Here is an 18,395-nt window from a genome sequence, read left to right as displayed (position 1 = left end):
AGCACCAGATCATGTAATGTGTACCGCCCGCCCGATATTTCGTTTTCTGCCGCATCGCTGGGTACACACATAGTTTAGTGTGTACACACATACCTTCTTCTTGTTAATCCTCCATATTATGATATGAGTTAGTGCTTGAACAAAGAGGCATATTCTGCAAAACAACGTTGATTTAGTATTGGGTCTTATTCACATGACCTTTGAGCTGGCATGCTCCTTCTTTTCTCTTTATAATGGATAATTACTGGCTAGCATTTATATAGTTTTGTAACAAGTACCTAAAGGTAAGAGAGTGAGGGTATAAGTGCACGTGTCTTAAGGGTTTTAGTCATGCATTTTAAAATGACACACACAGTATAAATAGTATGTTCACACCTCCTTCAGGGAGGTGTGAACATACTAGTGTGACCATACAGGATACAAGCACTGCCTGATGAAACTGCTGATGGGCTTCTAGGCGGAGAAACGCGTTACACAAGTGCCTGCTATGGAGAGACTCATAAGCGTATGGGCTGCTGCTTCCCCTGATCGTGGGTCCCGGTTCTTCTGACCACTACACTGGTAATTACTACTGCCGGCTCGTGGGCCATGCAGCACTTGGTCTAAATGGAAGAGACTTTTTCAGGGTAGAATATTGAGCGGGACATTTTCTAAAATTACACATGCATGTGGTTTAACTACCTCCCGTCTGACAGCCCACGCTGCAACTCCACAGCCTCCAACCAACATTGTTCCCGTTGGATTTATTTATAGCTCTAATTGGGACTGATATATACAAACGAGCTACAATTTACTTATATCCTGTTTCAGGGAAACCTCTGGCTTGGGAATATATACTTTTTTAACAGGAACATTACCACATTCAAAAGTATATACATTTTTTGGTATCCTTTTTTTACCAAGTGGTTATAGGATTTTGATTTGGATACATTTGTCTCTATCATTCGGAAGGGGGGCCCTAGACTGCACACCCTGAAAATGTACGTAATGGGAGGTGCTACTTGTGGAGACTATTGTTGCAAACATACAAAAAAAGATTTACAGATGCACAACTCCAACATTACTCATTATGTATAATACATTTTGCAATAGCATTTTGCAAATGATAAGAGGTTTTGGCATAATCATGGCCATGGTTATGGGCCCACCCACCGCGCCCAGGTAACCTCTGAGGGTGGGTCCCTAACCTACTGGGGTTGAAATCCAGAGCGCAGGACACCCCCAAACCAGCCCAGCTGAGCCACCCCAGGGCATCACTCCAATAAGGAAAGGTGAAGTGTAAAAAAGTAGGATAGATAAGAGCAGCAGCTGCTGCATGTAGGGAGGTGAGAAATAAAGATGTGAAAATAATACATATATATCAAACAAACAATGAAAGTGCTAAAAGTGAAAGAAAGGAAAAATGTGTATATAATGCGATGCCCTGAAGCAGCCCAACCAAATCAATCCAGGGGACCCACGCCCCAAAAATCAACCCTTAGCTGCACTGCAGTATAAACATTTTTAGGACTTACCTAGATTGTGCCTCTTGTTAAAGTGCAGTCAAAATGCCAGATCCCTGCTTAAAACCAATTAGGGACAGGTGGGAAGGGGTGCTAGCCTAGATTGAAGGCGTCTCATACCTTCAAGTGTGCATAAAAACACACTAAATAGAATATGTGGAAAGGGGGGGCCCTAGACTGCACACCCTGAAAATATACGTAATGGGAGGTGCTACCTGTGGAGACTATTGTTGCAAACATACAAAAAAAGATTTACAGATGCACAACTCCAACATTGCACTTTAACAAGAGGCACAATCTAGGTAAGTCCTAAAAATGTTTATACTGCAGTGCAGCTAAGGGTTGATTTTTGGGGCGTGGGTCCCCTGGATTGATTTGGTTGGGCTGCTTCAGGGCATCGCATTATATACACATTTTTCCTTTCTTTCACTTTTAGCACTTTCATTGTTTGTTTGATATATATGTATTATTTTCACATCTTTATTTCTCACCTCCCTACATGCAGCAGCTGCCGCTCTTATCTATCCTACTTTTTTACACTTCACCTTTCCTTATTGGAGTGATGCCCTGGGGTGGCTCAGCTGGGCTGGTTTGGGGGTGTCCTGCGCTCTGGATTTCAACCCCAGTAGGTTAGGGACCCACCCTCAGAGGTTACCTGGGCGCGGTGGGTGGGCCCATAACCATGGCCATGATTATGCCAAAACCTCTTATCATTTGCAAAATGCTATTGCAAAATGTATTATACATAATGAGTAATGTTGGAGTTGTGCATCTGTAAATCTTTTTTTGTATGTTTGTCTATCATTCGGCAATTGCTCTGTGTTGTGATATTTTTATGTGGATTTATGTGCAGCACCATATGATCAGTGGTGCATGCGGATTCATATTTGTATTTGCATATATTGTGTATTCATTATTTATATTTCATTTATTTTTTATTTAATATAATATATATTTTTTTATTTTTCAGATTAGTTATTGTTTTTACTCACCGTATTTGTCTCTTAATTACTACCTATGTAATTTTATATGCATTTTATTCCTTGGAGTTTACTCCTATTGCCTTTCATTAAATATCCTTTTATAATTACCTTGATTAGCGCCCACTATTTTCTTTTATATTGCTACTTCTCTGTTGGGGATTTTCCAGTTTCCCCATTGTAGAGGGCTGACTTTTCATTGGGTACTATATATGTAGTTTTTATAACGACATACAATAGGGATTAGCGCTTGCATTTTTTTGTATATAGGTTACAAGCCATCGGCAAACCTTGATGACCACTCTGATCATGGTTTGCACAGGGTTGAGCCATATCCCACAGCAGCACACAGAAGAGCAGGCATCTACACTGTGTGCAGCAAAACAAAATGGGGGTTTATGCCACTACATGGCCACACCCCAGCTTGCACAGCCACACCCTCTTCCCAATTTACATTCTCCAAATAATGAGAGGTATATGCATTACAGACAAATTTTCAAAGCTTCCTGCAATGCTGCATAATAAGGTGCATCTAATCATATAAACATATATGTGGCTCTCCATGTTCAAGTCATGCTGGGACTAGTAGTTACTTGGTGTTATTAGTCACTGTGTTTAAATCACCTGACTGTCTTACTGAGCACGTGATTAGTCCAATTCAGTGTCTCTTAATTGTCTTTTTATTGAAGGATTTGTTCGCAAGTAGTTAAATATTCTAAACACAATATATATATTGAGCACACACAAATACGAGATCACTTAGCCGTGAAAAGTGCCGTCTGACGAAAAGCAAATTGAATTTGCCTCATTCGCCAGTGTTTTGACGCAATGTTTTCTCCAGGCGTCTCCCCTCTTTTCGCCCTATTCAATTGTAAACCAGGCGAAAACGCGGGTAGGTGAATGTTTTATAAAGCGAAACTAGCGAAAAAAAGGAAATTTTTTGGGGGAAATCAGTCTATACCCCATAAAAAGCTTCAGTGACCCTGGGAATCAATATAGAATAGTAGTAGGAGCCCTAATAAAGGTATTTAGTGAACGTATTTTGAGGCAAAGGGCTGTTATATACATATTTGCATATGTGTGGAAAAATTATAGAAAGCAATGTGATTTTTCTGAAAAATAAGTAGCGTAGTTAAATTTTGGGTACCTGGAAATAGGTACTAGTATATTTTGATGTCTCTAAAATAAAGATTTAAAAAATCTCAAAAATACACCTGCTGCAGCCTCGTGCAATCCTAAAACCATCTGTCACAACCATAAAGACCCCCAAAATACCAGGCCACCCACTTTTTACCCATATTACAACGCTTTTTACATTTTCGCTCCAAAAATTGCATGTCTTTTTTGGGGTGAATGAAGATATATTTTTAATTGTTTTAGCCTAATTAGTTATTAGCGGGGTGTCTAAAGGGTTCTGAACCAAGTCCCCACATTTGTATCCCAATATATGGATTTTGCACTTCTTTTCTCCTGCCTTTTGACGGGAGAAACTTTTTCACCTGTTTTTGCCTATGGAGTCTCCGCCTCTATGAAAACGTCCTGGAATTGAATACGGCAGTACTTTGAAAACAGACGAATAGCGCAAATCGGTGAAAAACTTTTCTCCAAACGGCACTTTTGCGGCTAATTGAATTTGGCCCGTAATTGTGATGGTTCAGTCTGCCCGCAATTGTTTGAATGCATAGAGAGGAATCGTTAGTGGGTGCGTGGGAACCTTTAGATATCGGTCTGACCGGTGGAATGCTTTCTGTATTTAGGCCAAATGCTGCCAGAACATCCTGCTGTATTTCGATGACCCATCCCAGTGGCCGGCGGTATACAAGAAGGGGAACAAGGTCAGTTGGACCTGAGATGTGTGTCTGGGTGCTTCTGTTATGTGACAGCTGTACTGATGATTGCGCCTTCCCCTCCCAGGACTGTCTGATGAAGGAGTCTGTAATACGACCGGAGAACAACCAGGTCATTAATCTGACTACGCAGTATGTTTGGTCGGGCTGTCAGGTGAGGTCTTCCACGTTACTGTCCACCTCATTTACACCCTATTAATGCTAAATATTTCAAGTTCACATCTTTTTTTACTTTGTTTCATGTAACCATTCCTAGCACCTTTAGGACCTCAACCAACTTATTGGCTACTTATTTTATGCTCCATGATGTTGACTCCTTACATTACTTCCCTGTACCCCTTTGCGATATCTTACCCTATACCCACAGGTAATCAAAGACGCTGGGCAGAACTATTTGAGCTGCAACAGTGGTAGAAGCTTCCGATCTGTCCGCGAGCGATGGTGGTACATAGCGCTGAGCAAGTGTGGGGTAAGAATGGGGAACAAAGGGATAGAGGACCACATACAGTATACAGGGTTCTGGGGCAGTGATGGGTTATATAGGAGACACATTCCTAAATATTGTTGTGCTTTCTGTAGGGTTCTCTTTATGTTCTGTGTCATAAAGAGATGACTTGTCCTGATTTTAATTCTCATTGCCTTCTGCTCTATCCCTATACTGTACTCTGTTACTTTGTTATCTCCATAGGGGGACGGGCTACAGTTAGAATATGAAATGACTCTTACAAATGGCAAATCCTTTTGGACAAGACACTTCTCCGCAGACGAGTTTGGTCAGTATCCTATCACCAATCAGCTTCTTGCCCTGTCCTTAGTGCTGAATTTACAGGTGGAGTTTGTCAGAGATGTTTATTGATAATGAGCACTTTCCTATCAATATTGGCTATAGCAGAGGTTCCCAAACTTGGTACTCAAGGCACCCTAACAGTGCAGGTTTTAAGGATATCCATGCTTGACCACAGGTGACTTAATTAGTACTTCACTCAATTAAATGACCCACCTGTGTTCAACCATGGATATCTACAAAACCTGAACTGTTGGGGTGCCTTGAGGACCGCGTTTGGGAACCTCTGAGCTATAGAATGTGCAGTCTAAACCAGTAAAGGTTATCGCCAGAGCCCGCCACGAGGCATGAGGGATTTGGCTGCTTTGCTGACCAGGTTGTAGCTCGTACAGTAGGTTATTGGTGAGGAGTTACATGAACAATGCAATACGATAATAAAATGCAAGATGGCAAAAATGAGATGAAAAAGTTCACACACTGCACACTAACAAGCAAAATGTATCTACACTGAACTATCTAATCTAAGCAAATGACAAAAGCCCTAATGAGGTATGAGGCACTGCAAGTGCAAGGCACCTGGAGATTATGATATCCTATATATATGATATCCTATACTTAGAACGGGATATTGTATGCACAAATTGGCTATTTAGAGGATGTATTTTTGTCTCTAAAGTATATTTCCAAAATGTATGTGAGCTGTGGGGTATTTTGATCCCTCACTGTTTTCTCACATTCCATTTATTCAGGCTGTGAGTAATGTCAGTACGCTCCGTGCTTTCTATTCAAGTAATAATCCGAATGCTTATAGGCCCAGCGGAGGTACGGAAGTAATCCACGCTCTGAGTTAGCTATGAGGAACACCTGACCTTACTAAAGATATGCTAGGCCACTGATCCGTTACAGCGTGTCCCACTGCCTCCTGCCTGGGACAATGTGCAGAAAGCCGAATCAGGTATCTGCATGCATGGCACCACAGCCGGCCCCGTAACTCATAAATCACTACGCATATGGAGAGACAGAAATGTGTGCGTGTGGCCTGTACAGAACACAGCATATAAATACACCTCAATTATTAACCAAATGTTTTTTTAAATCTCTTTTTTGCCCAGATTTGTATTTTTATGAATTAAAGCGCATCGTAGCAGAGGTGCAACTACCTTACTTATTAGCCGCTTCATAATAACTAATTTGGTGAGCTGGACCCATGCCTGGAAGCAAGCATACCTATCATAGTAAATGGATAAGGCGGCATGTTTAGTGGTGTAACTGATCCCTAGTGATTAAATCCTCATAAATATTGGGTAAGCGCAACAAATGGCTGCACCCACTGTGTTTAGGTAACAGGAGAACTTTAAACAGAGCCAAAAAAAAAACAAAACATGGACAGACCAGGACGCATGAGGGACTGATTGTGAGTCGCACGCATTTGCGGATGCTTTTCCGTTCGGCCGCACCAGCCTATCTACTTCACTACGCTACAGTGGAAATATGTACGACTGCTTGTGGAAGCCTATCGCACCCATCAGTAGTAACTGGACTTGCATCCTCTGCATTCTGGGTGCAAAACATCCATCAGAAACAGGCGCCCCCATCTCCATCCACACACTGCAATCTAGCAAAGGAGTCATCCCACATGCCCACGACACTCCCATGAAACTGAAGGGTTTCGTACAACCCAGAAACACCCATTTTACATTGACTGATCTATGTGTACGCAGTACGCAGATCTCCGGATTTGTGTGCGTATGCCTGATCTGGCGCATGGGGCTCAGTCACTGATTTCTTCCTTTGGCGCATGCGCGTTGTGCTGGAATGCGTAAGATTCGTCCAAATTTCAGCTTGCGTCCGACTCAGAATGAGACCCGATAGTATCCGCAGGGGAAACACTCGTCACTGACGGCCTGGAGTCTGTAGCCTGATTCTGTCTGTGCTTTCTGGTCAGTGTTATTTCTAAAGAGTCAGGACAAGAGTAACCATATATTGGTGATTTTTCAGTATTGTCTTAAACTTCCAGAATGTCGGACCCAGTGTTGTAATGTGTTTATATGTTGTGCAGGGATCCTGGAAACTGATATCACCTTCCTTCTGATCTTCGTCCTCATCCTTCTCCTGTCATGTTATTTTGGCTGTGAGTATATACGGTGCTGTACAGTATGGGTTACTTCCTATCTGTAGTATAGTGTACGTGTCAAATTCTGGTAACAGCATTGCATCCTCTGTGTGCTGATTTGTATGGTGAATTGTATGCCTAACGCCTGAGTGTGGCACAGAGCTTTGTTACACCCTTTGTGTGATATCTAGTGTGGTGTAACCCATCAGATATTGGCCGTCATTCAGAGGCGGTCGCTAGGGCGCGATCGATCGCATCATAAAAGAGCGAGAAAATGCAAATCAAGCGCAAAATCGCAGCGCACATCGTAGGCGAGGAAACTCCCATCACAATAAAAACACACCTCCTGAGTCTCGTAAAGGGGTGAGCGAGGACTACAGTCACAGAAATTTGTCAGTCGCTGGCGCCAAGCTATGTGACCATCGTGGTTTTTTGGCAGAGTCAAGTTTCCACATCAGCACTTTCGATGGTTCCTTTGCCTATTTCGATGCGGACGGAAGCAGCGTGCAATCACTTTGGTTTTTTTTGTCTATTCTTCCAATGTAAATTTTGTATGTGTTTTTTTATGTTTGGTTTAAGAAATCTGGCTATGGGCTTTATTATTATTAAAAAAAAAAACAAAGCATGCTGGGATGTGCAGTACCACAAACCTAAAAAAATATAAAAAAAACATCTACAAAAACATGTATTTAGCATTTGAACCAAAAAAAGGGAATTATGATTATTAAATGTATTTTAAATGGTTTTGCAAACAAATGTAATATAAATATCACATACCGAGACCAACCACATGTAATGTCCTTTTAAAAAGAAAAAAAAAGCCAATTAACGCAGCCACTTTGCTAATATACATTGCAATGACAAACACCTGTTACTTTGTTAATTGACTCCAGACATCGGCAGAGGCAGAAACCATGGCCTGCAGTCACAGTGCTTGGGAGAGACCCTGGGCTCACTCAAACACTACGAGAAGTAGCATCTTAAAGGCTGCGGTATGACGTGCGCGATGACCCGCTCAGTAATTTATGCACGCCTTTAAATCTCTCTTTTTACGACAGACACGCCTGCGTTCGCAGCGCCACGCCCCCGTTCACATGCACCTTCCCCTGTTACCACCCACAAACGGAACTATCTGTCAATCAGAGCTACGGCCAAGTAGTGACTGATGACAGACTCCATATAGCTCGCGAGAACTGGCTTGCGCACGCGCAATGCCGACTACACGCATGCGCACATGACAAAAAATTGCTCGTTGCGATCGATCTTGCTCTAGCGACCGCCTCTGAATGAGGTCCATAGTATCTCCCCAGTGGTGATTGCTACAGTGATGATGCAAGCTCCAGGCTTTAGCCATCTGGCCTTCAATCATCGAACCCTCGCACAAGCTGAGCTCTAGGGAATAATAGCGAACGAGTGTCAGTCTTACTCTGACATTGCAGGATCTCAGGTCTCAATGAGAGGGAATGAGACTGCCACAGTGTTAAATTAACATTCCACGCCGAAATAATGATGCCCCTACAGAGCTACAGAAAAGAAAGGCGACAGAAATCTTGATGTGATAATGCTGTATTGCCTGGGATCACCTGTCCTTGAACACCTTGGACTAGGCTAGGTCGGTCGCCACCAATAGTTGTGGCTTTTCCCATAAAGCAAGCACGATTACTGCTGCTACTTGGCTGCCCTCTAGATGTTCATTATAGGATAGACAGGGAACCAGATAAATAAACTTAAATGGCTTCCTAGTGATTCAGGCCAAAGTTAGAACATGCCAAGCAGTGAATTACATATAGAATCAGAAGCAGATCCAATACTGAGAAATTGCAGACAGCCATCAGGCAAAGTCTGGAGTAAGCAGCATTACAAGTCATCATACACTCCGGTGTCAGCATAACAGAGCCTATCCTGGGTAATAAGGTGCTGACACTTTACTAGCAGAACACAGTGCACTTTGTGATTGTGCATGGGCTGCCAAACATCTTACCCTGTGTACATTACAGTACATAGACCCACAGCCGCCATCATTTCGGCAGAACAGTCCCAATATGAAGGGACCTGTATAGATTTTGGAATATGTGTGTGTATATGTGTGTATATATATATATATATATATATATATATATATATATATATATGGTACAACGTGTGGTATATATCCTGGTACAGCCTGTGTGTGTTCGCTATATATACTGGTACAGCCTGTGCGTGTTTGGTATATTTCTTGGTACAGCCTGTGTGTGTGTGGTATACATCCTGGTACAGCCTGTGTGTGTGGTATATATTCTGGTACAGCCTGTGTGTGTGTGTGTGTGTGTGGTATACATCCTGGTACAGCCTGTGTGTGTGGTGTATATTCTGGTACAGCCTGTGTGTGTGTGTGTGTGTGTGGTATACATCCTGGTACAGCCTGTGTGTGTGTGGTATACATCCTGGTACAGGCTGTGTGTGTGGTATATATTCTGGTACAGCCTGTGTGTGTGTAGTATACATCCTGGTACAGCCTGTGTGTGTGGTATATATTCTGGTACAGCCTGTGTGTGTGTAGTATACATCCTGGTACAGCCAGTGTGTGTGTGGTATATATCCTTGTACAGCCCGTGTGTGTGGTATATATTTTGGCATATATCCTGGTACATCCTGTATGTTGGTATACATCCTGGTACAGCCTGTGTGTGTGTGTGTGGTATACATCCTGGTACAGCCTGTGTGTGTGGTATATATCCTGGTACAGCCTGTGTGCGGTATATATTTTGGCTTATATCCTGGTACATCCTGTATATTGGTATACATCCTGGTACAGCCCATGTGTGTGTGGTATATATCCTGGTACATCCTGTGTGTGTGTTGTATATATCCTGGTACAGCCTGTGTGTGGTATTTATCCTGGTACAGTCTGTGTTTGTGTGTAGGTGTGTGGTATATATCCTGGTACAGCCTGTGTGTGTGTGTGGTATACATCCTGGTACAGCCTGTGTGTGTGGTATATATCCTGGTACAGCCTGTGTGTGTGTGTGTGTGTGGTATATATCCTGGTACAGCCTGTGTGCGGTATATATATTTTGGCTTATATCCTGGTACATCCTGTATATTGGTATACATCCTGGTACAGCCCATGTGTGTGTGGTATATATCCTGGTACATCCTGTGTGTGTGTTGTATCTATCCTGGTACAGCCTGTGTGTGGTATTTATCCTGGTACAACCTGTGTTTGTGTGTGGGTGTGTGGTATATATCCTGGTACAGCCTGTGTGTGTGTGTGTATGTGTGTGTGGTATACATCCTGGTACAGCCTGTGTGTGTGTGCATGTGGTATATATCCTGGTACAGCCTGTGTGTGTGTGGTATGCGTCCTGGTACAGCCTGTGTGTGTGTGTGTGTGTGGTATATATCCTGGTACAGCCTGTGTGTGGTATATATCCTGGTACAGCCTGTGTGTGTGTGTGTGTGGTATATATCCTGGTACAGCCTTTGTGTGTGGTATACATCCTGGTACAGCCTGTGTGTGTGTGTGTGGTATATATTCTGGTACAGCTTGTGTGTGTGTAGTATACATCCTGGTACAGCACGTGTGTGTGGTATATATTTTGGCATATATCCTGGTACATCCTGTATGTTGGTATACATCCTGGTACAGCCTGTGTGTGTGGTATATATCCTGTTACAGCCTGTGCATGTGTGTGGTATATATCCTGTTACAGCCTGTGTGTGTGTGGTATACCTGACCTCCCCTCCATTATCCTTGGTGACTTCAATATTCCAATTGATATCCCCACAGAATCCTCTGCCTCCAAACTCCTTACCCTCACATCTTCATTTGGTCTCTCACAATGGACCTCCTCACCCTCACATGTGAGTGGGCACTCACTTGATTTAGTCTTCACTCACCGCTGTAATATTTCTAATTATTCCAACTCCTCATTCCCCCTCTCTGATCATCACCTTCTTTCTTTTAACCTATCTCTCTCTCCCTCCTCTCCTCTCCCTCCGAAGGCCACCATCACTAAACGTAACATTGAGGCTATCAATGCCGTTTCTTTATCCTCCCTGCTTGACTCGCTTCTCTCCCCTTTCCTCTCTCTCTCCTGCCCTGAACCTCTTCCCTATACAATGCTTCCCTTACTTCTGCTCAGGACTCTGGGCCTGATTCAGAGCCGAACGCTCTGACCAGAGTGCTCGCTCTGAATCAGGGCCCTCCTCCATGAAACTGGAGCGTCCTCCTGGACGCTCGCATAGCTGTGGGTGACCATCGGGCTTGCGACGGAGACCCTGCGGTAGGGTCTCCCTGCCGCAAGCCCTGCAGTGATTTTGGCTCTATCAGAGCCAAAATCACTCCCACTGACATCACTAGTGATGTCAGTGGGGCCGGCTTCAGACGGTAGGCGTTCCCATGGGAACGCCTCCGTCTGGCAGCCACGCCCCCGGCACGCCCACCAAAGGGTGTGCTGTCAATCAATATCGACAGCACGCCCCCTTTGGTGCGAGACCCGGAGCGACGGAGAGCCCGTCGCTATCCGGGTCTCGCGCATGCGCACGACGGAGCTCCCTCCGTCGTGCGCATGCGCAGTGGGGCAACATCGACCCGCTTGTGAACATCCTGCGCTCGCGAGTGGGTCTGAATGACCCCCTCTGTTGCATCGGCAATCACTACTCACCCTCGCAGATGCACCAGATATCTGCAAAGGTGTTCAAGAACTGCCGAGCGACAGTGGAGAAGATCACGCTCTAAGGCAGATTTTCTCCACTTCAAATTTATGCTCTCATCCTACAGTGTTGCCCTTTCCCTATCTAAACAGTCCTATTTCAAGAACCTCATTTCCTCCCAGTCCTCAAATCCCCAGCGTCTCTTCATCACCTTCAACTCCCTCCTCTGTCCACCTCCCCTCCTCACTCACTGCCATTGACTTTGCTACCTACTTTACATCCAAAATCGATTCCATACGTCAGGACATCACATCCCACCAGTCCCCCTGCTCTACACCTCCTTCTTTCCCTGATCACCCATCTCCATCCAGTTCACCGACTCTGACAGCCTTTTCCCCTGTATCTGGAGAGGAAGTCATGGCTCTCATCCGGTCCTCCCCCCTTTCTACCTCTCCCCTTGACCCTATCCCTTCACGTCTCCTCCGCTACCTCTCTCCTTGTGCCTGTTCCCATCTTCCCCACCTCCTCAATCTCTCCCTCTCATCTGGCACTGTTCCTTCTGCATTCAAACATGCGATAGTCTTCCCCATTCTTAATAAACCTACCCTTGATCCCAACACTCTCTCCAACTACCGTCCCATCTCTCTCCTCCATTTTGCCTCCAAGCTCCTTGAGCGTGTTGTTTACAAACGCCTTACCACCTTTCTTTCCGCCCACTCCCTCCTTGATCCTTTTCAGTCTATCTTCTGTTCTCTCCACTCCACTGAAACTGCCCTCACAAAAGTCAGCAATGACCTCCTTGCTGCCAAATCCAAGGGCCACTACTCTCTGCTTATTTTCCTTGATCTCTCTGCTGCATTTGACACTGTTGACCACCCTCTCTTGCTGCAAATCCTTCACTCCCTTGGTTTACGTGACACTGCTCTCTCCTGGCTGTCGTCCTACCTCTCATACCGGTCCTTCTCTGTCTCTTCTCATGACTCCTTCTCCCCACCACAGCCTCTTACAGTAGGTGTTCCCCAAGGTTCCGTTCTTGGACCTCTACTATTCTCCCTCTATACGTCCTCTCTAGGTGAACTCATCAGCTCTTTTGACCTCCATTATCACCTCTATGCTGATGATACTCAGATCTACCTTTCGTCCCCTGACCTCTCCCCCTCTCTCCTCACTCGTATCTCCAACTATCTCTCTGCTATTTCTTCCTGGATGTCCCAGCGATTTCTTAAACTTAATATGTCTAAGACTGAGCTGATCATCTTTCCACCCTCCAAGATAACCTCACTTCCCACTATTTCTTTAACAATTGATGGCACAACTATCTCTTCTAGCCCCAAGGTGCGCTGTCTTGGAGTTATCCTGGACTCCTTCCTCTCCTACAAACCACATATCCAGAGCCTCTCACAGTCCTGTCGCTTCCATCTCAAAAATATTTCCAAGATTAGACCCTTTCTCACCCAGGATGCCACCAAAACCCTCATACACTCACTGGTCATATCCAGATTGGAATACTGTAACCTTCTCCTATCTGGCCTCCCCAACTCCCATCTCTCTCCTCTCCAGTCTGTCCTCAATGCTGCTGCTCGACTCATCTTCCTCTCCAAACGCTCTACATCTGCCTCCCCTCTCCTCCATTGGCTCCCCTTCCCTTTTAGAACCCAATTCAAGGTTCTCACACTTGCTTACAAAGCCCTCACCCATTCCTCTCCCATTTACATCTCTGTCCTCATCTCCCTCCACTCTCCTGGCTGCCCCCTTTGCTCAACCAATGCACGCCGCCTCTCATGTCAACTGATTACTTCCTCCCACTCCTGCCTCCAAGATTTTGCCCGTGCTGCTCCCGACCTTTGGAACTCACTCCCTCTCCCTATCAGACTCTCCTCCTCTTTACAATCCTTCAAACGGGCTCTCAAGACCCACTACTTCATCAAAGCCTTCCAGCTCCCATCCTAACTTGCTGCAACATGCTCCTTCCTCCGTTTACCCCATCTGTGTCACACCTGTTTGTCTGCCCCTCCCCTTTAGAATGTAAGCTCTTACGAGCAGAGCCTCTACCCTCTTGTGCTTCTCCTTACTTTACTTTCACCTACTTCTTACCCCCACCATGGCACCTAACACTTACGCTCTGCTGCATATCTGTTATGGTCACTTATGTATCAATGTATATTATCCATGTCCTTGTCCTATTTTTTACTGTAAGTCCGTTGTCAAATTATTTGTTTATGTACTTTGTAAGGCGCTGCGGAACACTCGTGGCGCCATTTAAATAAACGATAATAATAATAATAATAATAATAATATATCCTGGTACAGCCTGTGTGTATGTGGTATACATCCTAGTACAGCCTGTGTGTGTGTGGTATACATCCTGGTACAGGGGTAGGGGGGGTAAGGTGCGCTCTTCCTGCTAGTAGTGGTGATGGTGATGACTTGTGTGTGTTTGTGAGCAAACTCTTTTATTGTGTCTCGCTGGCCTCATTTTGAACCTATTCCATTTCCCTTTTCACATTACTCCAAACTACACTCCATACCCAATCACACCCTCCTCACTCCCAAAACACCACCACCACCAGAAGAAACATTCTAATTAACACCACTCACAAACACACACAAGTCATCACCATCACCACTACTAGCAGGAAGAGCGCACCTTACCCCCCCTACCCCCATAAGTTTTCAGTGCGGGAAAGGTACTCCCACACAAAGGTGCAGCACCCCGAAACCACAACACACCACCCCCCGGGTCAACGAGAGCGCAGTTCTACCGCCCATCTTCATACATCCTGGTACAGCCTGTGTGTGTGTGTGTGTGTGTGGTATGTATCCTGGTACAGCCTGTGTGTGTATGGTATATATCCTGGTACAGCCCGTGTGTGTGTGGTATATATCCTGGTACAGCCTGTGTGTGGTATATATTTTGGCATATATACTGGTACATCCTGTATATTGGTATATATCCTGGTACAGCCTATGTGTGGTATATATTTTGGCATATATACTGGTACATCCTGTATGTTGGTATACATCCTGGTACAGCCTGTGTGTGGTATATATTTTGGCATATATACTGGTACATCCTGTATGTTGGTATATATCCTGGTACAGCCCGTGTGTGTGTGGTATATATCCTGGTACAGCCTGTGTGTGGTATATATTTTGGCATATATACTGGTACATCCTGTATGTTGGTATACATCCTGGTACAGCCCCTGTGTGTGTGGTATATATTTTGACTTATATCCTGGTACATCCTGTATGTAGGTATACATCCTGGTACAGCCCATGTGTGTGTGGAATATATTTTGGTGTAATTGTGATCACATGGTGACTGATACACAGACTCATATATGCTGGAGAAATTTGTGGGTGGTCAGGTATAAGTACCGGATGATGATGTGATGGTTCTGATTGGCTGATTGTGAATGCACCGTTCATGCTGATTGGTGCTTTCTTCGTTGTTTGGGCATATAGTATACTTGTTTCATATACGAGAGCGTTGTCTCGGCTATACTATACTGTAGATGTTCTTGAAGTTGTTTTATTGATGGCAAATGCGGAATTTGGAAGCAAAACAAATGGTTAAAAACATTTATATGAGTGCGTGTGATGGAGCCCTGCCATACATTGGGCACCTATGCTATTGGTGGCGACCTGCTCACATCTGTTACTCTTTTTTAAACATAACTTATACCCAATTTGTAACAACCAACTGAGGTCTGGTGTGTTTAGCAGGTAAATGTTTCTCTTTAATGCTCTGCTGTGTTTCCATTACTGATAAAATCTTTATGCAAGCATAGGCTCTGCCGAAACCAAAAAAAGGAAAAAAACACGAGGAAAATTAATTCAATAAAAAAAAAAATACCAGAAAAACTAAGGCCCTGATTCAGAGCCGGACGCTCTGACCAGAGTGCTCGCTCTGAATCAGGGCCCACCTCACCACCCACAGCATATACGAGCATGCAGGATGATGGTCGCGATGGTCTTGACCATCGCGACCATCGAAACTGCGAGCAAAAGCCTGCGGTTGAGTTTTTCAACCGCAAGGCCAGGAGTGATTTTGGCTCTATCAGAGCCAAAATCACTCCCACTGACATCACTAGTGATGTCAGTGGGGCCGGCTTCAGATGGTAGGCGTTCCCTTGGGAACGCCTCCGTCTGGCAGGCACGCCCCCGGCACGCCCACCAAAGGGGGTGTGCTGTCAATCAACATCGACAGCACGCCCCCTTGACCATCGCGACCATCGAAACTGCGAGCAAAAGCCTGCGGTTGAGTTTTTCAACCGCAAGGCCAGGAGTGATTTTGGCTCTATCAGAGCCAAAATCACTCCCACTGACATCACTAGTGATGTCAGTGGGGCCGGCTTCAGACGGTAGGCGTTCCCTTGGGAACGCCTCCGTCTGGCAGGCACGCCCCCGGCACGCCCACCAAAGGGGGTGTGCTGTCAATCAACATCGACAGCACGCCCCCTTTGGTGCGAGACCCGGAGCGACGGAGAGCCCGTCGCTATCCGGGTCTCGCGCATGCGCACGACGGCACGCCCCCTTTCATGAGACACTCCGAGCGAAGGAAAGTCCTTCGCTCGTCGCGTCTCGCGCATGCGCACGACGGAGCTCCCTCTGTCGTGCGCATGCGCAGTGCGGACCATCGACCCACTTGCGAGCGGACAGCCGCTCGCGAGTGGGTCTAAATGAGGGCCTAAATCTGTTTAGGGAAAGATAAAATGTGACTGACTTTGTAATATACTGTATGTTTGTGCTGCATTTCATAATCTGTCTGCTACAATCATCTAGATCTATTTCTGTCTGTGTGGTTGTTATATCGGCACACCCAGATTTTATACAGTAGATATCCGGTAATGTGTTTCATAATCCGCTTGCCAGCATGTGGGGACGGGGGTGTTTAGTGATGTTTATGCTTTACTGCAAAATAACCATAGACAGCTTTGTGACATTGGGGCAGATTCAGAGTTGTAGGCTATTCCGATGCTCACGCAATCGAGCGATTATCGGTGATCTCCGCTTGCGTCCCAGCCGCAATACAGATGCGCGTCGATTGAATTGTGATTACGGTTGCAGTGAGGATATGTACGGAATTGATTGACAGGAAGCAAACGTTTTGTGGGAGGTGGCGGCTAAAACGGAGGCATGTCCCGGTCGTTTTTGGGGCGTGTTTCTGGCTGTGTAGCACGCAGATAACGGGGCTCTGGTGTCTCAGTTGCGGCAGCCAAGCTGAGTGACCATAGACTCGCTCGGGGAGTCGATGTTTGGCTGATCTGCGTCCGATGCTGCTCATGTGTACGCAGTTGCCGACAGCTGTGATGGCTCCGGTGGGCATCTCAGTACAAGTCCCGGGTTGGGTATGGGAGACCGGCAGTCAGGATGCCATCTGTCAAAACACCGACAGCCTACCTTCCAACATGACCCGTTCCATTAGGTACATGGAATGTGGACTTCCCACCTAATTCATGATTGCAGCCACCTGTGTTGAACTAGGTAATTGATGAGAAGAGTGTTTCAGCACAGGTGTCTGCAATCATAAATTAAGAGGGAAATCCAGGAGCGGAGCACTTTGTACCTAATGGAACGGGTCATGTTGGAGGGTCTGCGACAGCGGCATCCCGGTGCTCAGAATCCCAACAGGGGCTAGGTAAGTATCCTAACCCACCCCCTAACCCTCCCTTCCTTACAATTATTTTTAATATTAATAGGATTTATGACTACCAGGGGTCTAGAGCCAATAGAGGTGGGAAGTTATTATATAACGGGGGCCTTTGGACATGGAGGATGGGTGAGGTGCAGCGGCGGCTCCTACCCTCTTAGATGAGGGGGGCTGCCGAGAAGGAGAGGGTACAGAAGTAACACTTACAGCAGGGGTCCCAACCACGGTCCTCAAGGCACACTAACAGTCCAGGTTTTCGGGATAGCCATACTTGAGCACAAGTGACTTAATTGGTACTTCAGTTATTTTGATTTAACCATCTGTGCACAATCATGGATATAACTAAAACCAGGACTGTTAGTGTGCCTTAAGGACCGAGGTTGGGAATCACTGACTTACAGGCTCCTGGCCGGGTCCCAGTGCCTGTGTAATGGATTTGACAGGCGCCGGGACCGGCGCATGTGCACTAGCGGCAATGAGCCGCACATGGGCATATCACCAGCTTCCAAAGGGCTGCATCGTCTGCAGCCCCTAGGAGCCAGGTCTGGCTGGCCAAAAGACAGAGTAGCGGCTTCCTACTGGAAGCCGCTCTCTGCTAATAGCAGCCCGGATTGGCAGTACCAGGGGGAGGAGACACCTCCCCCTGATACTGCCTGTTGTTTATGTGACTGTCAGGTAGCGCTTCCAATGGGAAGCCACTGACTGTCGCAGTGTAGCCAATCATGGACTGCAACTGGTTCACTGAGGTGGCAGATTTTACTGGAGGGGCTACAGCCCTGGAGCCCCTAGGTAAAATCCACCACTGGTGGTATGCTATACACCCCCTAGATATATTTTTTAAAAATAAAATGTTTTGCTATATTCTTAAAAAAACT

The 18,395-nt window shown here is 45.5% G+C and overlaps 1 protein-coding gene across 1 annotated transcript in view; it reads left to right on the top strand.

Moving 5' to 3' along the window:
* Positions 1 to 18,395, top strand: part of TMEM145 (transmembrane protein 145) — a 104,358-nt gene that overhangs the window by 72,233 nt on the left and 13,730 nt on the right. The window contains exons 3-7 of the mRNA XM_088453160.1: positions 4,240 to 4,317; positions 4,397 to 4,483; positions 4,697 to 4,798; positions 5,018 to 5,102; positions 7,173 to 7,244. Coding sequence (XP_088309286.1) covers positions 4,240 to 4,317; positions 4,397 to 4,483; positions 4,697 to 4,798; positions 5,018 to 5,102; positions 7,173 to 7,244 — 424 coding nt within the window. The remainder of the gene's footprint in view (positions 1 to 4,239; positions 4,318 to 4,396; positions 4,484 to 4,696; positions 4,799 to 5,017; positions 5,103 to 7,172; positions 7,245 to 18,395) is intronic.

The sequence above is a fragment of the Taudactylus pleione genome, unplaced genomic scaffold, assembly GCF_031769625.1.
Source record: "Taudactylus pleione unplaced genomic scaffold, aTauple2 ptg000572l, whole genome shotgun sequence".
Taxonomy (NCBI): domain Eukaryota; kingdom Metazoa; phylum Chordata; class Amphibia; order Anura; family Myobatrachidae; genus Taudactylus; species Taudactylus pleione.
This window is presented reverse-complemented; position numbering and strand designations above follow the sequence as displayed.